Source organism: Danio aesculapii, chromosome 5 (assembly GCF_903798145.1).
Source record: "Danio aesculapii chromosome 5, fDanAes4.1, whole genome shotgun sequence".
Taxonomy (NCBI): domain Eukaryota; kingdom Metazoa; phylum Chordata; class Actinopteri; order Cypriniformes; family Danionidae; genus Danio; species Danio aesculapii.
The window spans coordinates 23,047,761-23,073,080 of NC_079439.1; the positions used below are offsets into that span (position 1 = coordinate 23,047,761).

General features: G+C 33.7%; 1 protein-coding gene across 1 annotated transcript in view; it reads right to left on the minus strand.

Annotated features, from left to right (window-relative positions):
* Window positions 1-11,557: 11,557 nt before the first annotated feature.
* The window catches only part of smarca1 (SWI/SNF related, matrix associated, actin dependent regulator of chromatin, subfamily a, member 1), a 38,565-nt gene continuing 24,802 nt past the window's right edge, over window positions 11,558-25,320 (minus strand). Inside the window, exons 18-25 of the mRNA XM_056457599.1 lie at window positions 22,504-22,617; window positions 22,156-22,278; window positions 19,832-19,964; window positions 19,300-19,418; window positions 18,971-19,045; window positions 18,739-18,876; window positions 15,988-16,098; window positions 11,558-12,212 (exon numbers count right to left, since the gene is read on the minus strand). Of these exons, the coding sequence (XP_056313574.1) occupies window positions 12,153-12,212; window positions 15,988-16,098; window positions 18,739-18,876; window positions 18,971-19,045; window positions 19,300-19,418; window positions 19,832-19,964; window positions 22,156-22,278; window positions 22,504-22,617 (873 nt within the window). The 3' untranslated portion in view covers window positions 11,558-12,152. The remainder of the gene's footprint in view (window positions 12,213-15,987; window positions 16,099-18,738; window positions 18,877-18,970; window positions 19,046-19,299; window positions 19,419-19,831; window positions 19,965-22,155; window positions 22,279-22,503; window positions 22,618-25,320) is intronic.

Below are 25,320 nucleotides of genomic sequence, written 5' to 3' on the forward strand. Positions count from 1 at the left end.
ATCTGTTTAATGGTTACCTTTTTTTTTTTTTTTTAATTTTATGTTGTCACTTGTCACTTTATGTACACTGGAAGCTTCTGTAGCCAAAACAAATTCCTTGTGTGTGTGAAGCACACTTGGCAATAAAACTGATTCTGATTCTGATTCTATTTAGGAAGCTTAATAAATGTTTTAGGTTAAAATGAAACTGAAAACTTAACTTAAAGCAGAGTTTGTTTGTTTTTTGACTAGTTGTTGTGAAGATGCTGGGAGTTATATGATATAATATAAAATAGTACTGGCAAAGTGACTCTCAGATCACTCTCAGTCTTTGGCAGGGTGCAAATTACATGGGGGTGGGGGGGTACATGGATTACATAGATTTTTCTCATCTCTTAAATATTATTCATTAAACCCTAACCCCCCTATAACTGTTCATAGCATTAGGAATGCATAACCACACCAATGCTAGGAAAAATATCATTCAACAGTCAACTGGCAGTTCTAGAGCAGTTGTCTCGCAAATACACCCCATGATGGTGTCAAATTGAAATGGCCCCTCAACTTACAGCTGCAGAATCTGCCAGATTAGCTTCCTAAATGAGCTACACAAAAACTCTTATGTATATGTCCTCGACATTCAAGTTTAATTCTTAAGATACAAAATAAAGCAAGTGTGTGTTTTTTTTTTTTTTTTCATTTTAACAGCATAAAAATTAGCAATTGCAATATATTGTGCTGCTGTTATTTCTTTCTCTGCTGCTTACACATATACAGTATTCTTGTGAATTGGGCGTGTTTTTGAAAAAAATTTTGTGTATTTTTAGGTGCAATGAAAACAAAGAAGAACTTCCTTTACCCTTAACCATCTGGCAGCAGGGTTTGAGTGCATTTCGATTGTGTGTTCTCGGAAAACAGTATGTCACATCAACATTTGAAAGTTTACAGTGATAGGACTTTAAACACAAATAATACATTTTGTCTGTGTGAAAACATTTAGTGGTGACAAAAAACTGCACTAAGCATTACAGAGATGATAATCAAAAATTTTACAGTAATAGAGTTTTAAAGCATATACAATAATACATTTTGTCCTTGTGAAAACATTTCGTGTTGGCAATGAGCATTACAGAGATGATAATAAAAAAAAAAATCGTTTTTTAAAAGAGTAACTGAGGCAAGAGCTGTAAATATACAGCCCTCTTTGAGAACGGGGCAGGGTATCCGCAACTCATTTGCATTTAAAGACATGTGCATGAAAAATGCTTCCAATCAAAAATGGCCAATTGCAGCATGGAATAATACTGTGAAATCACAGTAATGGACTTTACTATATACTGTAAAGTTACACTATATGGCTGTAATTTCACAGTAATTTAATTCATCAAAATCACAGTAGATTACTAGGAACCATCTTACGGTAATTTGCTGTGAATTTACATAGGTATTTTACTGTGAAAGTAATGCATTTATTAGCCAGTAATTTACTGTAAATTTAAGGTCAAATTCTTTACAATGTAGTTAAATATATAATATGTACAGTAGGCCAACATATTTATTTAATTTATAGTGTTAATACAGCAATGTTTTGGAGAACCATCAACTTCATATTGTAACTTTGTTACAAAAACACAAACAGTTGGTGATGAGACAAACAGAGTCAAATAATGTCAAATAATGAGTGATGCTCATCAGAAGTAGCTTATCCACAAGTAGAAAAACATATTAATGTATTGAAAGCATTCAGTGTCATTCACACAAATGCTAAAAAGCATCATGGTAAAACACATGGCACTAAAGTAATGCAGTATCTATCAACATTAGACGCAACATAAAACTCTATACAACCATCAAAAACTAAATACAACCAAGGGTTTATTTATTCATTATGATAATAATTCCCAATATGTTTGTAGTATAAAGAGGCATGACACTGTTTTTGTTCAGCAGCAATATCTATTAACATCTGACAACAGAACGCTTGCATATTCAAGATAAAAATGACACACTCAGAGAAGAAAAAAAATTAATACCTGACCCAAATGACTGATATGTATTATAAAGCATATTTTGGCAGTTAACAAAGTGGGATGTGAAGTATAGAAAATGTTGACAAAAGATTAATTTGTCAACACAAGGCCACTGAAGAGATGCTTTTCATTTAATGAGATATTTATTATTAATCTGGCGAAATGTCATTCTTGAAAATGCCCTTTTTGCCTCTGCCGATCGCGTAGGCCTACTTAACTGCAGAAGCGCCAGCACAGGCGCTCAGCATGCGCTCAGGGACTCAGCGTCTGACAGCCGCAGCTCGTTTTTTCCTACAAAGAGCTACAGAGAACAAGCTCTGAACTTTAATAAGACTAAATGAGCTTCCAAACGCAGAGATAAAATGCAGTTTATCCCTGCTGTGTGGAAATCTGATAGTCTAAATGCATTCGTCACTGTATCTAAGACGCAGAATACAATAAAGACAATAACCATCATGGAAAAGTGTGGAATGATTATGTATCACTTATGTACGTATGAGTTGATAAATATGACTCTACTATCTAATTATTTGAATAATCAAGGTGTTGTTTTGATACATCCAACCAATCAAGCATTTAATATATATGAGCAATGGACTTTTTTCACATTTACACGTTTCTGAGCAGCAGACATCATCATAATTGGATGAATAGGAAAGTACAACTAACATTTTTTACAATCTTATTTGCTCAAATAATAAAATAAAAACTCAACAATAGTGTTATCAAGACATTCAGAAAATGCAAAAAAGAATTGTGTAAGACTAATAACGGCAGTAAGCAAAAAGAATAATGTCAAATTTACTGTCACTGCAACACAGTCTCACTGCAATTCGTAATTTTCATACAATCTCGTACAATCCTACAATTTAGTACAATTTGCTAATCCCCCAATGACGGTTGGGTTTAGGGGCAGGGTTTGGTGCCACGCCTCCTTTTTAAAATCGCATATTTTTGTACGAATGAACTTGTACAAATTCGTACGAATTAGCCACTAAATTGGCAAAACGTAAAATAGTTACGTTTCCTCATGAGAACAGGCTGGTCCCCCCATAGACACTGCATTAGAAACACCTCGCAAAAGTGGTAATTAGTTTTTTTGTACTTTGATGTAAAGATTAATTAATACATATACATAAATATATATAAATTTACATATATATTTTTTAAATCTAAATATCAAAAACTTTCAAGGATTTAAGATATTGATGACCCTTAAACACGTTATAACAGTCTTGTGAAAAGGATAAATTGTATTTAATTAAATTAATTCTATTATTAAACATAGTTCTTGCTTCTATTGTTTATTTATTTTATTTCCATTTCATGAGGTTGTGTGTTTTCAGATGTCCCTAAAAGTGTAAAGAAACAAGATGAATTAGTGTTAAATACTAGACAGAAATCATGAGATTAATCATTAGTTTTTTTTACTCTATCGACAGCCCTAGTTTTATGTTTTTTCTTCATGAATCTAACAGTACAGTAATGTACGAAGTTGTGATTATTAGCCCTCCTGTGACAATTTTATTCTTTTAAAAAATATTTTCCAAGTGCTGTTAAATAGGAAGATTTTAATGTACAGTGCATGATATTTTACAAGTTATTTTGCAAGCATTCAGCTTAAAGTGCAACTTAAAGGCTTAAACATCACTTGAGAAATATTTGAAAAATAAAATTCACATTAATTTAGCCTTCAGCTGTGTGTGGCTAACACATGGATACATACACACACTTATACTATACATTATTTAATATACAATTTCTTTTTTTGATTATACTTTACAACATACTGTATATTTAATGTTGGTACACATGGAAAAGGAACAGATCAAAAGGATCAAAAATCAAAAATATCTGTGAATCTGTGATAAAATATCTGAAAACCCCTGGGGTTGTGATTCAGTATACATAACTAAGTATTGGAGGCATGTATTTTTCAAAATTTTTGTATTGATTCAATATCATTCCAGTGTAAATACACATGTACCTACTAGCCAGACATTTGGCTTGCGGCATAAAGCTTTTTTTTTTTTTGGCCAAAAACTGCCCAATTTAACTTCAAGAGACCATTTGACTGATCTGCAAATCAATCAGTCAAATTCAATGCATTTTACATGTTGTTTAGGCAAGCTTATCTGAAGTGAATTATAACATTTCAGCATCTGAGGCTAGTGAAAACTATTTGAGCTATTTCTGAGCCCATTTCAGACCACAAAAAAATGAATATCACACATTTTACCATGATTTACAAGAGACACGCACTAAAATGCCATTCAGTCAAACAATTGTTTATATTCCAAAAAGACATGTCAGGCATATTTAGAACAAGAATCATTTGATGACTCATTTAAAAAATTCTATTTAAGGATCACAGAGCAGCCTAAAAATACTAATTAACTGTCACTAGGCTATGCTACAAACCACTCGCTTTTACCCATTTGTTAACAATTCGATGTTAATTGTTTAAAATGTAATTGCATTTATTATGATGACATTTTCTTTTATATATTGTATTAATCCAGTTCAGGACAAGCATGTTGCTTTATTATTACATAAATACACTGTAAAGCCCAAAAAGTTAATGTAACTCAAACCATTTGAGGAAACCGATTGCAACAAACCATTTAACTTCAAAAACTAATCCTAATGAGTACTGTGAACTTAATCCTTTTGAGTAAACGAAGCAATCTGAGCACAGTAAAACCTAATAAATTAAGAGAACTCAAACCAACTGAGTACTGCAAAACTCGATAAGTTTAGGCAACTCAAACCGTTTGAGGAAACCGATTGCTACAAACCATGAGTTAAAAAACTAATCTATACGATTACTGTAAACTTACTCTATTTAAGTTGAAGTAATGAGGTATTAAATTAACTCATTACCCTCAACACCGAGTTCAAAACTCTTTTCAAATAAGTAGAATTTACTTTCAGTAAATTTTGAGTTAACTACACTCATTTCATTTGATAAAGTTGACTGTTGGGTTTTACAGTGTATATATGTTATGCTGAAACACTTCTTCAACCATAATTTACTATTTATTTTCACAGAAATTTTCTAAAAACATGAAAGTAAACACATGATTTGTATTTAATATTTGTTATAAAAATTACATTTTTAATGCAAAAACTAAAATGGGACATTCCATTTTTTACCTATAAGCTGACTATATTTTTCTTATGCATAAATATGATGGAGCATAAGCAAATCTTACCTGAATTTAACTGGTTTCCCATACATTGCTATAGTATAGCTCGTCTTGAGAGGATTGTCTATTTCTTTCTTGTGTTCAGTCAGTGAGGCTGCTGATTTATTGATCATCCATGCAGGAAGAGACAAGCCTGCAAAGAATGTCGAACAACAATCCTAAAGAAACGCTAGACAGAACTGATTCACAGCATATGATGTTTCACAGAAAGTGAATCAAGGAAAATGATTTATAACAACAGTCATTCAAACCAGTGTGAACGCTGCCAGTGACAGGAGGTAAGCGGCAGCCATGGCAACAAACTCTAAAATGTGCGTTCGGTCCTTTCGCTGTACTCAGAGAAATGTGGTGTCCCCGTGGCACACCCGTGTCTCATTTGTACAGCTGGATAAACAAATTACTCCAAGCCAATTAGCACAAGCTGTTAACACTAGTGTTTCAAGGTCCTTTCACATTAAGTGCATCGCGGAGTTAAAACTTATTTTAATAAACACTATTAATGCAACATCAATGGTTGAATCTATTTTTTTTACAGGCAACCAGCTAATGCTGTATAATGATTATTTGGGGAAAGACAGGGTGAGATGCATAAATATGAGCAGCTCTCCCTATTGGCTGTAAGCATGAATGAGTCTGTGCAATGGTATTTAGAGTCAAGACATAATTATAATTAAGGGCGGAAAACAATATTTATGGATAAAAACTGGAAAGGATATATGCAATCTAATTTATTTACTAAATCATGCATGTATGTTTGTTTATATCAGTTTTCTGGGTAAACACCTAACTTTTAAATGAATAATTTCAAGCCCCCCAAAAATGGCAATTATATATATGATGTAAAAGGGACAGTAATTAAGGGACAGTAATTATTCTTTTTTTAATTATCTTACCATATATTCTCCCTCATGTGGTTTAAACCTTTAAGAGTTAAATGAGTGAGTTAGTTTATGAGTTTATTTTCTCCTTGAACACATATTTTCTAGTCAATTACTGTCAATATTAAACTACTATTGCGTATATATAGAGAGTTTAGATGCAAAAACCTCTAAATGCTGTTTGATATTTTCTTCTAAACTTATCATTTTTTTCCAACTCTTGTGTGTAGGCTTAGAAATTTTACCTTTAGGCACGAATAAGTTCTTTTCATTGCCTTTAAAGTGAAATACTTGAACATTAACATGCTTATAAAAATGCTCATTTTAGGAGAAAACTTCCAATTGCATTTAGAGGTTTTTGCATCTCAACCATTCATATGTATTTTCTCACACCAAATTTAACACGGCAATATTCAGTCTCACGTAACCCTTAAACATATTTTAAAATGCTGATTTGGGAAAATGTGTGTATATTTAGATAAGTATGATAGTTTTCGTTAATTCATCTTCATTTACAATTGGCAGTTTATTTAGGGCCATTTTTCTGTCCGTTCGCATCCCGTCCCTTTGTGCCCCCAGTGTTGCAAACAGCTGTTACAGTATACCTAAAATACATTTTACGAATCCCTTTGTCTTCCAGCAGCGACAGAATGTGTGGTAGTGGTCATTCTGAACTATCAGGGCTGAGCCTGATCAGTACCTGGATGGGAGACCACATGGGAAAACTAGGTTGCTGTTGGAAGTGGTGTTAGTGAGGCCAGCAGAGGGCGCTCAACCTGTGGACTGTATGAGTCCTAATCAGGTCCTAATGCACCAGTAAAAGTGAAGGGGACACTATACTACCAGTGGGCGCCATCTTTCGAATGAGACGTTAAACCAAGGTCCTGACTCTCTGTTGTCATTAAAAATCCCATGGCACTTCTCGTAAAGTATAAGAGTGTAACCCCGGTGTCCTGGCTTAATTCCCTCTCGGCTCTTAACCATCATGGCCTACCAATCATCCCCATCCTGTGAATTGGCTCTAACAAGGTCTCTCCACTCCACCTATAGCTGGTGTGTGCTAAGTACACTAGCACCGTTGTCCTGTGGCTGCCGTCGCATCATCCAAGTGGATGCTGCACACTGGTGGTGGTGTGGAGAGACTCAACTCACAAGTGTGAAGCGCTTTGGGTGTATGACCATACACGATAAAATGTGCTATATAAATACATTACATTCTTATTTGAGTCATGTTATCAGTATTGAGATGTTAACACTATTGAAATTTTATTCAAAACACATACCTATTAATAGCTAGTTCGGAGAACCAATAATAACTTTGAAGTGGTCTCTTAATTTTCTCCAGCGCTTTATACAAAAATATTGCTCAGCCTAGAGATACTCCGATTGATCAGCCAGAGATCGTATTGGCCAAAAATCACATTTCATGACTCAATCTGAACTACTCGCTAATCTGGCCGATCTCTTGAACCAATCACAAGAGTTTGTTTACGTGTTTACAAGCAGATGACATATTAAGAACTGAAATCTTTTTACATATAAGAACTGAAAGTTCTGTGTTTTCAACAATATTGCAAGTTCATTAAATCCTGGCAGGAGAAATTAGGGAAATATCTTTAACTTAATATTTTATCATTTACATTTTTTTGTAATGACTTTTATACATTTTAATCAAATATTTAATAATATAGCTTATCATAATAGACTTATTGTAATAAACTTTTAAATAAAAATAGTTTATGGACCTTTTTCCTTTTATTAGAGAAGTAATGGATTTTTAGGTGTGCATTTTAACTTCTTATGCAGCAAATATGCACTCCAAACTTCACTGAGATATAAGACATGTTTCCAAATTGCTTTGTTACTTCTGTTTTATCTATTATTTTCTAGAAGTTGCTTCTGATCATTAAATGTCCACACTAAATTGTTATAAGCAATATCTTTCATTTATTCTATTAGGTATAAATAGCAACGTCTCCACTTAAGTATCATACGTCAGAATTGGTCCTTGGCATCAGCTGATCACCATGACTAGGAATTGGTACTCGGTATCGGCTGCAAAAATCCTGATCTGAGCATCCCTATCTCACCCCCAACAAACCACTTCTATTTAACAAAAACATAATTAGGAAATGTCAGAAAGAGAGTGGAGACAATTAACTCCAAGAGAAAAAGATTAAAAACATAAAAATATCACACATAAATACATAGCCAAAAACGCTGTTTTCAGATCCAAAAATAAAGATGCTTTTCACATGGTTATTATGGTCACACTAAGGTAATGCTAATTAAACTTAGTATATATAACAAATATACAAAAAACAGACTAAACTATAACAAGTGGACAGATTATTGCCAGTAGATATACAACAAATTAATTATATTTTCAATTTAATTTATACAGGCTAACATCAGACTCCAGAATAAGTGTCCATCAAAAAGGTGCTCTCGAGCCACATCTCCAAAACAATCTAAACATTTTCATATAGGCGCAACATCCTTATTAAAAAAAATGCATATTCGAAATCTAAACAACTACATTCTCATCTAAAAAAAAGTCTCATATAAATGATACATATCATCTATAAAATGTCAGTAGCATTATATTGGAGTGTCTTGTTATATTATAGTGTCTTGGAATCCTCAGAAATAGGAACATTTAAAATGTGACTCGATGTAGGTTTTGAGTGATGATTCCTTGTGAATCTCATTCGTGCTTCTGCAAATTAACACTCATGTTGAGGTGACTGGCAACAGTGGCATTGGGGATGTCAAACTTTGTTTACCTTGTTATGAAATCTTTTTTTTTTTTTTTAACTAAGAACATTTGAACTCAAACTGATCATATTCATCTTCAAAGTTGTGATGTCTAATACACTGTAGCCCAAAGCCAAATTAACAGCGGTTGGTATAAGAGAAAGCTCTGAATAGCAGAGCTGCAAGACTTCATTAAAAGGAAACATTTTTGTAGTAAACACTCACAAAAAACATTGGAGCGTGTTTAATTTTGCCAGCCTCAAATTCTCCCTTATAGATGAAACCATTACACTTATACTCACAATTGTACCTGCTTCTGTCCCCAGTGAAACAGAAGAGTGAATATTGCAGTGTAGCCCTTCTTCGCTGCTCTTTCTGAGGCGCATATGTTTTATGTAGTGTGTTTGGTTGAGTGAGATAAGGCACAAAACACATTAACACCTGCATTCAAGACACACGCGTACACACGCGCGCGCGTACGCGGAGATGGATGATGGGGGAGATTGGATTTCTGGGCCAGTGAGCAGGAAGCAGAATGCAAGAGTGTGACTGCAGTTCTGTCACAGCAGGTCATTTGGGTACTAATGACTGTGTGTGAGTGAGCGTGTGTGCCTTGCATAAACCCTATAGGTGTGATTGAGACACAAACACGCACCAGCTGCAAATTCAATTCGAAGCACCTCTATTTTCATGTAGGTAAAGGCAGTGGAGAGGCAGTAATAGAGAAGTCGTCAGGGAGAAATAGAGAGACTTTTGTTTAGTGTTGTTGAAGCAGAGCTCTCACCTGATAGTAAAGGTTTCTCGTCTTGTCATCTGCCTGCGCGCTTAAATAAGATGTCATCAGCGCGGCAAAGTAACGGATGTCACCAGAACCAATGATGTGCTCAGAGTGAAACCCGAGTCAGATACCGGCCAACAGACTCATCTCTGCTCGCTCATGTGTTTCTTCGTGCCTTTAAGACAACCGGTTTCTGTACTCACGTTGTCGGAGTGTGTGACAGAAAGTGTGAGGGCGCGTTTTACACACTAAACAGCCGGACTGGGAGAATGAGGTGTCGCGCGCCGGCGGGAACGGGCAAAGTACAACAGCGCGCCCACGTGGTCAGAAACGCGGTACTGCAGCCGCCATCGCCACCCTCTTGCACCCCCAGGAACAAGACCAAATTGTTCCGGAGTAAAGGTGAGCTGTGATAATTACCACATTTATTCATTCATTTTCTTTTGGCTTAGTCCCTTTATTTATCAGGGGTCGCCACAGCGGAATGTTATTTTTTATTCAGCATATGTTATTTTACACAGCAGATGCACTTCCAGCTGCAACCCAGTACTGGGAAACACCTATATGATGTCATTCACACTCATAAACTACTAATTTAATTTATTCAATTCACCTATAGCGCAGGTCTTTGGACTCTGGGGGAAATCAGAGCACCCGGAGGCAACCCACGCCAACACGGGGAGAACCTGCAAACTTCACACAGAAGTGCCAACTGACCCAGCGACAACAACTCGAACCAGCGACCTTCTTGCTGTGAGGTGACAGTGCTAACCACTGCACCACCGTGTTGCCGAACATTTATAATAGCTTGATTTTTATTATTTATTTTTATTTAACTCTTTTGTGCTGTTGTTGGGGATGTTTTCATCCACTCTGGGGTGATTTTGAGTCTTAATTTGGCCACAACTTTGTTTCAGCAATTGGAATAATTTTAGGGGACAAATCTTATTTTAACATATTTTGGAAAAATGCTTTGGAATTTTTCAAAAACACAACACACTCAAGGCAAATTTGGTACCCTTTCATTATGTTAGTGGCTGTTTTTGCCCATTGATTTCCATTAGAACAACTTTTTTTATTGCAAAGCCATGACACCATATAATCATGCATTTTTTATTGTTGGTTCCGTGCTGGAAAGAGGTAAAATTTTTCATTTTTACTGTTAAAATGATCTGAACAATACACATTATTATTAATAATTAATAATAGTAATTATCGTTTTATTTTAGGGCTGTCAATGTTCTACTATACATCAATTAAAGCTAAAGCGTCTATTTTGGTTTAAATTAGACTTATAAGACTTATTATTATATATAAGACTTATTTTTATAAGTCTTTTTTTAACAATAACACTTGCATGGCTTTATGAACATCACCAATCATGCTTTTCAGCATATTCTAGTTTAAAGGTATAGTTTTCCCAAAAAATGAAAATGTACCCTCCTCACTATTTACTCAAGTGTCACCAAACCTTTATGAGTTTCTTTATTCTGCTGAACACAAAAATAAGACAGTTTAAAGTAATCTGAAAACCTGTAACTACTGACTTCCATAATTGAAAAAATGTATAATACAAAAGTCAATGTTTACGTTTTCAGCATTCTTCAAAATATCTTCTTTTTTATTTAACAGAAGAAACGCAACGGTTTGAAGCAAGTAAAAGGTGGCTAAATGACAGAATTTTTATTTTTGGGTGAATTATCAGTATTTTAAAATTGTAATTTTAGCCTGCTGATTTTGCAGCTTGGTTTTAAAGGTGTCTGAGGTACTTTTCAGGTGGTCACTTTGTTCAATATAAAATAGTTTTGTTTTTATTTACTTGTTCTATTGTGCCATGTCTGGTTTAGTATACAAATTTGCAAAGTTTGTACAACCAAAAAGACCAAAGGCATGTTGTTCCCAACAATATAAATGAAAGAATTACAATTTAAACAAACCAACCAGTTTATTTTTTTATAATAATACTGAACTTGTACATACAAAGATCAGGAGAGGTTCAAACCAGAATGTGTAAAATAACTTAAATGCAACATTAAAATGGCACATGAATGTATAAAAGAGCTTAAGAAGACTGGATGTGCAAAGCTACAGATCACATGGATTAAGGTGCTGATCACAGAGGCATTAAACATAACAGTTTCAGGCAAAAACTATTTTCATTTATAAAACACACAAGATTGGAACTGGCTTTAAAGGCCATTTTTAGCATGCTAAATAAATGGTAATGTTGATTTAAACAAAGACCATTTAGAAAAACAAAAACATGAATAAAAACAAGCTTTAGCAAAAACGTTGTGTAGCTGCCAACATGTGTGCAGCCTGTGGGACAAGATTCAACAGAAGACAAGTGTTTAATACGTCCCAAAAAAGCTTTAAGTGTTGCTAAAACTGACACTTATTTTAAGAAACTGCTGTTGAGTGACAGATATAACAGATAAAACGTAACTGCAAAATGCTGTAGATAGGCGTCTGATTATTGTAGTGCTTCGTAATGAGGAGCAAAGAGCTGCGGGCACAGGAGTCAGGTACGAGCTTTCTTCTCCTTTTTCTCAGATGACACTTCTGCTTTACGCTTTTGAGCCTGAGAAGATAAAACAAACAGCATGTTTTATACACGAGCAAAAAGACAGACAGACAGACAGACAGACAGACAGACAGACAGACAGACAGACAGACAGACAGACAGACAGACAGACAGACAGACAGACAGACAGACAGACAGACAGACAGACAGACAGACAGACAGATAGATAGATAGATAGATAGATAGATAGATAGATAGATAGATAGATAGATAGATAGATAGATAGATAGATAGATAGATAGATAGATAGATACCACAAGTTTCACAAAGTCAAATGTAAGACTTTATGAATGAAATATCTGACTTATACAAGAGTTTTTTCTAAAGGCCCAATTGGTTTAGCAGATTTTTTTACTTTCTCCATCAAAAAATTCTTATTAGTTATTACTTAGCCACATATTTTAAATAATGCATAAAAAACTCAGTTGTATACATACACATTTATTTCAACTTAACTTTTCTTACAAAATAATTAAGAAATTGGATTATAAGAATTAAAGTCTTAAATTCACTAAATGATTGTCTTGTAGGTCTTTTTTTTACTGCAACTACTACTAAAACCACAACAACAACAACAACAACAACAACAACTAGTATTACTACTACAACTTCAACTACAACAACCTGAATAATGACAATGGTAAAAATACTAATAATGATGATAATGAGGAGATAACAGGAGGACAAGTCAGAACAGTGATAATAATAATGATTAACAAAAGTAGAAGTAATAATATTGATGATAATAATGATAATCAGGAGGTGAGGGTGGGAAACCAGGAAGAGAAGAAATAATAAATGATAATAATCATAATAGTCATACATAGAAAAAAAGGATAAAAGTAAGAACAAAAGAAAGAAAAATTAAAAAAAAAAAAAATTTAAGGGACTTTAATTTTTTAAAGGGCCAGGGGTAGAACTGGTGAAATCAGGCTCCACTTCACACACACCTCTATCTCTAGTACAAGCTGTACATTAATGTCACAAGGAACTGAGGTAAAGAGGGGGGGGAAATGAAACTAATAATAACAATAAAACAAAATTTGAGAGAGACAGATAAAGAGAACGAATAGAACCTTCCTACTTGCATTTAATTTTAGACACAGTTTCTACCTCTTCCTGACCCCCTCGCCCCCCTCTCCTCATGTTTATGTACTGATTAAGATATTGTTGGGGAACGGCTTCAGACAAAGAGGATCTTCAAATGGAGATGTATTCAGTTAATAAGTTTTTCCAGGGTGAAATGTGAATGGTATTTCTTGATTTCCAGTTCAGGAGGATAGTTTTCTTGGCGATAGTTAGAGCCACCAGTAGTAATTGACCATTTTTATTATTTATATCTATTGTGGATATTATTTATATCTATTGTGGAAATTATATATATATATATATATATATATATATATAATACACAGTTGAGGTCAGAATTATTAGCCCCCCTGAATTATTAGCCCCCCTGTTTATTTTTTTCCCTAATTTCTGTTTAAGGGAGAGAAGATTTTTTTCAACACATTTCTAAACATAATAGTTTTAATAACTCATTTCTAGTAACTGATTTACTTTTTTTTCATGATGACAGTAAATAATATTTTAATAGATATTTTTCAAGACACTTCTATACAGCCTAAAGTGACATTTAAAGGCTTAACTAGGTTAATTAGGTTAACTAGGCAGGTTGGGGTAATTAGGCAAGTTATTATATAACGATGGTTTGTTCTGTAGACTATCGAAAAAAATGTAGCTTAAAATAATTTTGTCTTTAAAATTGGGTTTAAAAAATTAATAACTGCTTTTATTCTAGAATAAATAAAACAAATAAAACTTTCTCCATAAGAAAAAAATATTATCAGACATACTGTGAAAATGTCCTTGCTCTGTTAAACATGATTTGGAAAATAATTCAAAAAGAAAAAAAAAAATCAAAGGGGGCTAATAATTCTGACTTTAACTGTGTATGTGTATATATATATATATATATATATATATATATATATATATATATATATATATATATATATGTATGTATGTATGTATGTATGTATGTATGTATGTATGTATGTATGTATGTATGTATGTATGTATGTATGTATGTATGTATGTATGTATGTATGTATATATACATATATATATACATATATATATATATATATATATATATATATATATATATATATATATATATATATATATATATGTATGTATGTGTGTGTGTGTGTGTATATATATGTGTATATACACACACATATATATATATATATATATATATATATATATATATATATATATATATATATATATATATATATATATATATATATATATATATATATATATATATATATTACTATATAAAATATATAAAAACCGTATGAACTTTTATATGCAATTATATATATAGTATTTCATATTTGCTTGAAATTACAAAAAACGAATTACCACTTGTGCGAGGCATTTCTAATGCAACGTTTATGGGACAGGACAGTAAATTTGACGATATTCTCTCCTCTGGTTGCTGTCATTAGTCTCACACATTTTTTTCCTTTTTCTGAAAGTCTTGATAACATTATCATGGAGTTTTATTTTTATTATTTGAGCAAATAATATTGTAAAAAGAATTTTGTTGTATTCTCCTATTTACAGCACTCTTAAGTTTTCCCAACAATGACAACTTCTGCTACTGAGAAATTTAGAAATGTGAAAAGGGTCTATTGCCAGTATTTATGTTTTTATAGACCATATATGGTGAGCAAACTGAACTGGACAGTCTGTTGTGCACACATTTAGTTTATTATAAGGCCTAAAATTTTGTTTTTGAAACTTAAGACTTTACCCTACAGATAGATGGATGGATGCATAAATGCTCCAGGTGCTTGAAAACAGGCAATTTATTTTCAAGCATGAAAATTTTCACATTATTTGGGCCTACAATATTGAAAATTCTCTTGACTAATTGTCTGTTAACTCCGTACAGCAAGGTTCCATTTGTTAACATCAGTTCAATTAACTAAAGTCAATGTAATTCTAAATGCAAAAGCTTTAAATAATCTTAGGTGATGTTAATTAATAAGTTAATGCATAATAACACATAAAAAAACTTGCTAATCCATTTATTAAATTGAGTTAATAACTAATTAAATAATTATATATATTAATTTAACATATAACTATAATAGGACTATTTTGAACTGTTGATTTTTATGCATTAACTAGAGTTTACCAATGAGACTGTATTGTAAAGTGTCAGATATTATTCTGTATCATTCTCTTACAATGAAATTAAAACGTTTATTTACTCTGAACATGAATATCCAATAAATTAAGTATTTTTTGGTTATTAAATATATGTTAAAGGAATCTTTTTTGCAGCTTAATATCATGATAATACTGTATTTCATGATAAAATGTTCAGCAATTAATCATAACAAGAAAAACTGATAGTGGCAGAAGTCTGGCAGTTAGCTTGTAATGGAACAGTACTAAAGGGAAAAAAACAAAGGCAGAAAAAAGGGCTCCTTGCTCCAGGCAAGATCTCACCAAGAACATGCTCTGATTGGTAGACAAATGTATAGATAGATAGACAGGTTTAAAATCTTCAGTGAGATATATTATACTATACTGCGGACAGTAAATCTGAGGGGAATTTTGATCATTTGCATGTTGTACTTGTTCAGTTGTTCAAGCGTGATTCTGAACTAGAGGAGAGTCTCAGGGGACCAGAAGCACGGAGCACAACAACAGATGGAGCGAAAAGAAAGAAGACAGGACGTATTACTGATTGTCCTTTGGGTGTTCTTCTCTTTTTCTCCGCTCGCTCTTTCTCCTCTATCTCCATGTTCTCTTTCTCAATGAGAGAAATGAGTGTGTTACAACGGCGCTGCAGCTCCTAGCAAACCAGACAAAAACACACGGAAGCAAAATCTTTCATCATCTCAGCACAAGAGTTATACATCACATCTCATATACTTTTACAATTCCTTTCAGGCATCACACAGACATCAGCATCCACAAAAACGCACGCCGATATGACCTCAAAAAACAATCCTTGATGTGGCGTGATTAAAAAGACAGGGGTGTTTTGTATGTGTGTGAGACATGCATACAGATTTGCCTAGCTGTCTAAATGATATAGCAGAGGCTTTTAGTGTTTTTAAACAATACGAACTCATCTTAAGAAGCCTTTGTGCAATTTTAAGAATTTATTAACATGTTTTTTTATTTTTAGGACCTTACCATGCAAAGCTGTCAGATTCAGTTCACTTCTAGTAGAGCAAAGTGAATTCAATATTTACATATGAGACTTCACATTTATATCTAATGTGGGTTGACTTTTAAAATGCTAAAATAAATAATGGATTATTTATCAGGCTACTTTGTTCTTAACTATTTTCTTTTCTTTTACATACTTAATATTTTCTTTTTACAAACACTTAATACACAAATGCACGTCGCTGAACATGTATTATTATTACTACATGTAAATATGAGTATTATCTTAATATGTCTTTTGGAAGGGCACTATATATTGTATAGATGCAGGTTAACTATGTTTATACACTGCCAACCATTTACACAACTCTTGAACTCTTCTGATTTGACTGTAATGTAATGATGTGCATCTTTTGTGAAGCTGTTTGGAATGATCATTATTGTGAATAGAGCTATACAAGTAATTACGGATTTAATTGAAAAATGCGATCAATCAATTCACATGCTCCTCTTGAAATTTGTTTGTAAAACTTTGCTTCGACCTGCTTCAGTCACTTTTTGAACATGTATTATTTTTACTACATGTAAATATGAGTAATATCTTAATATGTCTTTTGAAAGGACACTATATATTGTATAGATGCAGGTTAACCATGTTTTTATACTGCCAACCATTTACACAACTCTTGAACTCTTCTGATTTGACTGTAATGTAATGATTTGCATCTTTTGTGAAGCTGTTTGGAATGCTCATTATTGTGAATAGCGCTATACAAGTAATATCGGATTTAATTAAAAACTGAATATTATATATACTGATTACATGGAATCTGGGTTACATAATCAATTTTTAAACATTTGGTATTTGTTATTAGATAACATCTTAAAATAATCCAATTAAAGTAACTTTTTTATGGGTAGCTTGATTGTAGTCTGAATTTATTCACACAATAACAGTACTTTACATGTTTTCCTTTTAAAGAATTCTACCTTGTTTATGGTTTAAGCCTTGAATAATCACAATATAGATTTGCCATTTCTGTGATCCATGCATCTGATCTTGGAAAAAACAAAACAAATATAGTGAATAAAGAATTTTGATTTATACTACAATGGCATATATGAACTCGAACTTGATAAAATCAGCCAGCCTCATCGCTTCCGGTGAACTGTCTTTCCATTATAAAATTGCCATGTTTAAGGTCTGATTTCTTTAAAAATCAACCGAACAAGAAGCACTGCATTAAATTAAATTGCTCCCTGCCATGTCTGTAAAAAATAACAGTTTATTTCTCCCCAGTATTTTTAATAGAGTTTCTGTGCTCAACTGCTGATCCTGATGGTGCTTGTGACTACACAGTCTTTCATCTCGTTTTACGCTTGAACAACTAAATGAATGCTTAAGTCTATTTAACTGAATGTATTGTCGTTACATTACTACATCGATGCTGTCAAAAAACATTATGAAATTGAAAAAAGTCACATTAAGCTTTCACCGGAAGTTTATCATTGGCTGAAAACCCTTAGCTGTGCAAATAGCCCATTGATTTGTTTAATAAATGAATGTCAAACAACCAAACATAAGCAAAACAAGTGCATTTGAACAGAGATTTTTCACACCCCGCTAGCTTCAATTTCACTTATTGTGCTGTGTAGGAAATAAAAATACATGTTTATAATGTTTGGGGTTTTTTTTATTACCAGTAGCCTGTTTTACATTTTTGCTGAATGAAATTATAAAATTTGACTTAGCAATTTCTCAAAAATGCAATTTCAAGAGTTCACACTTAGATATTATTTGACGCTATTAGCAGGTTTGGCTTACACCCGCCTGGTCAATAAGTATATGAGGGGTTCTGAGATCAGGTAGGTCTCGAGAGCTCCCACAGGTTAAGAAAGGAGGAGATGGGGTGGAAGGGGGGAATTCTTTCAAAAGGAAGATAAGGTAGTAGGGCGAAATCGGTCTATTTATTGTAAACTTGAATTAATCTGATTGGATTATTGCTGATTATGAATGAGAGGCCAGCCGCGATCAATCAATTCACATGCTCCTCTTGAAATTTGTTTGTAAAACTTCGCTTCGACCTGCTTCAACTAAATTTTCCAACGTTTTGACTGATTAATTGAGAGACTTACAAAGATAAAACAAAATAATTTCCATACATTTTACAGTCTTTTATGATCATTGAATGAAGGATTGTAGTTATTTATGATTATTAATAGTAAAGAATCATCTCTTCCTAAGAAGATTGTTTAGCAAAACAAATTTTCAGATATATGCAGGTTGCACAAGGCTCCAAAACAACCAAGATCTTACCATGGCAGTCCTGGACTTGATGAACCAGTCAAATCTGAACTGAGGTGCATTTCGTACACACTGTCGAAGTTCTTCATACACATATTCTTTATCAAAGCCCATCTTATGCAACATGCAAATCAGAAACCGGTCCTCCTCCTTCAGAAAACAAAAACACAAAGAAAAGTTTACATTTTTTAATCTTTCAGTAAACAAATTTCACATATACACCAAATCTCACACATGCACACACCTCTGTGTAGTTTTTTCCTTTATTTGTGCCATACTGGATGCGGAGCTGATGGAATGGGGCCTTGTAGCGCGCTATCTACAAGTACACAAAACGCACGTCATCAAACAAGAAATATTTGGACTAATTATTACTGCATCAAAAATTAAATTTCCTCTGCAAGTTTCCTGCTTTGCGTGATAAGACGGCCACTTTATTGCCTAATATTGAGGTTGCAAATCATCAAAAGCAAGAACGGCTAAACCTACCACACAATCATCATTCAGAAGCCATTAAAGAAAAACTTGTCAACAACATAATTGAATTTCACGGTGAGTTTTAAAAAGGTTGACCTTGACGTCCAGCGCTTTCTTGATGCTGATGCGTCTCTGGATGCGAGCTTCTCCGCGCTCTATCTGAGCCATAATCTTCTCAATATCCTGCAGCTCGTTACAGCGTTCCCAAAACACAGCTATAATAACAACAAAACAACATGTAGTGTGTGTACTTGTTACAGCGCTGACGTTTTGTGTGGGTCATACAAGTGTAAAGTAGAATATTTTATTACATATATTCCACAATGCCAGTCCTAATGCATTAAAATTCTTCATAGAAATTCCCATGTGGTGGTACCAAGATAACTTGTCGGCACAGTTAAGGTTAAGAATATTCTGCAAGATATTCCCCAAACTGACAGAAATGCAGAGAGGAAGCAGATGTTCAGATTTTGATTACAGATAACCATAACAAATAAACTTTTATTATCCAAAGATTAATTGTGCACTAACCAAGTAATGTCAGGTTTTGATAATATGTAGCACAATCCTAAAGTGCAGTTCCTAGAAATGTCAAGTTTGTATGTGGTTGCACTGATGTGTATTGTACCTGAGTACTCCATGACTTCTTCAGGGGTCTTGCCCTCCACCTCTCTGGCGATGTTGTCGATGTCATCACGACCGTACTTCTCATTAGCTTTAATAAACTGATTGAAATCACGCTTGTTCCAGTTTGTGAATCCCTGGGAATAACAAACACAAACAAACTGCAGCACTGCACAGCACTTACTTAGCACATTTATAAGAGTGTGTGAATGTGTGAGTGGGTGAAAGAGAAGAGAAAGTCACCTATTCACACTAGATGTGTGTATATGAAGCAAAAGCTGAATGTAACTGTGTTTCCCCCATAACAAGCTTTATATATGCATAATAAAATGAATCATCAAGCTATACCTATAGATTTGATCATTTAATCAGGCATTTAATGTTTAGGCAATAATGTATGCTATCCAACCAGGCAATTTTGTGTTTAAAAGACATCTAATAGACATTTTGTTTAAAGCAAAGCTAAATTTGGAAAACCTACAGTGCATCTGGAAAGTAGTCATAGCACTTCACGTTTTCCACATTTTTTTATGTTACAGCCTTATTCCAAAATGGATTAAATTTGTTTATTTCCTCAAAATTCTACACACAATACCCCATAATGACAATGTGAGAAAAGATTTATTAAAACAAAAGCTGAAAAATCACATGTACATAAGTATTCACAGCCTTTGCTCAATATTTTGATGATGCACCTTTGGCAACAATTACAGCCTCAAGTCTTTTTGAATATGATGCCACAAGCTTGACACAGCTGTCTTTGGGTTTTTTTGCCCATTTTTCTCTTTACAGTACCTCTCAGGCTCTATCGGGTTGGATTGGAAGCGACGTTGTACAGCCATTTTCAGATCTCTCCAGAGATATTCAATAGGATTTAGATCTGGGCTCTGGCTGGGCCATTCAAGGGCATTCACCAAGTTGTTGTGAAGCCAATTTTGGAGGTGTGCTTTGGGTCATTGTCCTACTGGACGATAAACCGTCGCCCCAGTCTGAGGTCAAGAGCACTCTGAAGCAGGTTTTCATTCAGGATGTCTCTGTACATCGCTGCATTCATCTTTCCCTTTATCCTGACTAGTCTTCCAGTTCCTGCTGCTGAAAAACATCCCCACAGCATGATGCTGCCACCACCATGCTTCATTGTAGGGATGGTATTAGCCTGGTGATGAGCGGTGCCTGGTTCTCCAAATGTAATGCCTGGCATTCACTCCAATCAGTTCAATTTTAGTCTCATCAGACCAGAGAATTTTGTTTTTTATGGTCTGAGAGTTCTTCAGATGCCTTTTGGCAAATTCCAGGCGGGGAGCGGCTTCCGTCTGGCCACTCTACCATACAGGCCTGATTGGTGGATTGCTGCACTGATGGTTGTCCTTCTGTAAGGTTCTCCTCTCTCCACAGAAGAATACTGGAGCTCAGACAAGGTGAACATCAGATTATTGATCACCTCCCTGACTAAGATCCTGGGACCTTATATAGACAGGTGTATGCCTTTTTATATCATGTCCAATCAACTGAATTCACCACAGGTGAACTCCAATTAAGCTGCAAAAACATCTCAAGAATGATCAGTGGAAACAGAATGTACCTGAGATCAATTTAGAGCTTCACGGCAAAGACTGTGAATACTTCTGTACATGTGATTTTTCAGGTGTTTAATTTTGAATAAATTTGCAACAATTTCAAAAAATCTTTTTTCACATTGTCATTATGGGGTGTTGTGTGTGGAATTTTGAGGAAATAAATAAATTTAACCCATTTTGGAAAAAGCATGTAACATAAATAAACGTGAAAAAAGAGAAGCACTATGAATACTTTCCAGATCCACTGTAATAGACATCTGACAATAAGGCCAGCATTAGCCTTGTTTTATCGAAGATGTATGTTTAAATGTCTAATATACTTATTTTAAAAACACAAATAATACAATGTAGCATATAAATTAAATATTAAATATACATTTCTATTATTTTTATATATTTATATTTATTTATTTGTCATATAGTGATAATAAAACACAGTTATATGATTTTTTTTGTTGAAAACTGATCTTTTTTTGTGTAAATTCAAGTATATTTTGACCAAAGAATTTACTCTGTGGCTTTAATGCTGCATGAATGGTGCAGTAAAAATTAACTCAGCATTGAAGCGATCATGATACTGCCGTTTCTGCTCTGCTCCTGCTACACACTGCCGCAGTGCCTCAGAATGCATTGTGAAAGATTTAATCTGTTAACATGGACACATAAAAAATTTGTGCCAATTATGCTCTGCTAACACATCTAGTGTAAACAAGCCTGAGACGGTGTGTCAGTGTATGTGTGTACACTGTACTTGTGTAAGTAGTTTCTCTTTTTCCTCTGTCTCTTCAGGCGAGAGGGGCTCTGCCTCGTCTATTTTTCTTTGCTCCTCCTTCTGGACTTGTGCTGAATTTGGGATATCTGGACTACGTGGAACCTATAGTACGTAAACACATAGACAATCACATATCACTTTAAAATCACTTTATTTACTGTGACCTTTTATGTGAAGCTGCTTTGACACAATCTACATTGTATAAGCGCTATACAAATAAAGGTGAATTGAATTGAATTTAAAATGGATGCCTGATTTAAAGCAGACCAATCAGCAGATTGTTTTGCAAATGCCCAAAACAAACATGATGTCCAAAAAAATTCTCACTTTGTATCCAATGGTTTTCCTGTAGTAAAGAATCTCCATCTCAAGCAGCTCAAAGAGACGTGGTGGAAAGAATTGAAAGTCCTGGATGTTGGGCTGTTTTGGAGGCCGAGGTGCCTGGATTACACACACACACACACACACACACACACACACACACGCACGCACACACGCACACACTATTTATGATTCTCCACTTCAACTTGTGTGTATATTTTCATTCAAACGTCTGTGTGATGCTAGATGTGTACTATACAAATGACAAAACATTGTTGTGCTTCTGGCAGATGCATCTTTATCTAGCGGACACTTCACTTTAATCAAAACACTCATTTGATTTTCAATTTAATTTAATGATATTCATTAAAAATTGAGGGTTATTGGCTCCCTGCTGTAAGTATTTTGCTGACAGGGTTATCACTGCAGAAACTATCAACTTTCATCACGTTTGCTAGAAATCATTATTTCGAGGCAGTATTAAGTCCAGTTTACAGGGCCCCAGTAAAAGCCAAAAAACACAATTTTCCAATGGCTGCTGGTTTCTGACAGCTGTTTCCTAACATTCTAGATCCAAATAATATTGATACTGGGACAAAGACAAAAACAGAATCAATGTTACTTTTAGTATTATAAAATATGGCATAATAGTAATTTATGGCCATATTTTTAATAAAACTAATTACATTATAGTGAATAATAAATTAGATCATACTAAATATATACCATATTATATACTGTGGTTTTCTTTTTGTGGTGCATAAAAACACAGTAATGTATTGTTAAAGGATTATATAGGCTTATCACACATATTGATTAGGGCTGCACAATATATCATTTTAGCATCGATATCGCATGGTGTGCATCCTCAATAGTCACATCGCAAAGATATGCAATGTTGAGTCTAAATTATAGTTGACCATAAGCTACATAAATGTATTTAATCACTGAATTTGTACGAAATGTATATGATTTATGCATAAAAAAAATAAAAACTTATGTCATGTACAAATATCTACTTTTTAAAGCGAAAAAAGACATAATTTCACTTACCTCAGTGGCAAATATTTTAGCTTGTTTTAATGAAAAAAAAAACTCTTAATTGTGACATTTCTTCTGATGGTGAAAACAAAACAATATTTCTACTTGCTCTAAAATATACTTTTATATTTGTACTGGAAATGAGACAAAACTGAGTTTTTTGTAAATAAAGTATTTACATTATTATATGAATATTTCTTTATTATTTATTGAAATATTATCCATTAAATGAATCATTCAGTTATTGTTTAGCTTTATATACATCATTAATTTTTGTTTCTAATGTATTTCTTATTTAATTAGCTTGTTTCCATGAATGCAAATCTAATTATTCATATTTTTAAGCTTTCATTTAGTATTAAGATTTCATTTAGCATGTGATGTAATTTCAACTAAACATGAAGGCAGGGCGGGACATGTAGTAGCCCCTCCCCTTTAAAAAACAGCCAATAGCATTTTGTTTTGCACTGCCACTGAAACTGACTGAGCTCCATCACATCAAATGAAAAGCCAATAGGTGAGTTCAACTTTATGCCGCACTGCGCAGATCGATCGAAATCTGTCTTAAAGTGGTGAATGCTGGTCAGAAATTTTGTCAGGCTTCAGGCTGCACCGACGCCACGTGACTCTTACATGTGGCATCAAAGTACCGCAACAGTGCTCCGAGATCAGGCGATTGATTCAGCCGGTGTAGCATATGAAGAGCGACAGCAAGAGCTGCAATGACGACACCGATATTACACAACTGGCTGAGTTCACTGCATGACAGCAACCCCGTGTGTTTCGGGTTTATTATTGGCCAACTTCCATCTCACAAATTTCCAAACAAACCATCTCTATCTTGTACACATCATGCTTATTAAAAGACTTCAAATATTTTACTGCAGTAGGCCAAATCCTCCTTTTTGTTAAATAATTTGTATATAAAGGCTAGATTGTTTGCATTGGTTTATTTTCACAATTTTCATACTGGCCCTTTACTGTATACAGCTCCATACAGTATATGATTGAAATTATATATTTTTTAGTGAATAACCAAATATCAACTCAAGTAAGTCTTACAGACTTGTAATATAATAGTCAATATTGAGCATGCCACTCGTTTTCTTAACAAATTGAGATAAATAATTATTCTTTAAAATAGTTCTAAAATGATTTATATATTTATAACATAGCTTTATCCTGTCAAGTCGTTTATACAGAAATTTAAAAGTAACATTGATATATAGCTTTTTCTGTGAAATTTCCACTGAAAGTGTAGCTCACTTATTTTGGGAATGTCCTTTTGTTCAATATTTTTGGATTAAAGTGATTGGATTAATAAATAAATAAATCATTGATCTCGCCATGTCTGTCATCATGCAGCAAACTACGAGCCTCGAGGTGTCCGACATAGCCATAGGACGATAACCATTTTCAAGGTATACCGTGGTTTTTAAAAGTCAAGGTTTTAAAACTGTCAAAATTTCCTGCAATACCGTTCCTAAAGTATGGGTACACTTTTTTTAATTTACTTTTTCTGTTTGCTTTTTAGGACTACGGTATCTCCAGCAGAAAAGATCTAAAGATACCGTTTTAAATAGTAAAAATTGTAAAAATAAATCTGTTTTTGAAATAAATGAAGACAGCAGAAGTCAATAACTGATTATTTAGCCTGACATGTTTACTGTTACGAAATATTTCAAATGTTGCTTAAAATAAAATGTGCATTGTGCCTAATATTGAAAAAAAAATATTTTTTTACCCAGACATTTAAAAAATATTTATCTTAGAGTCGTAAAC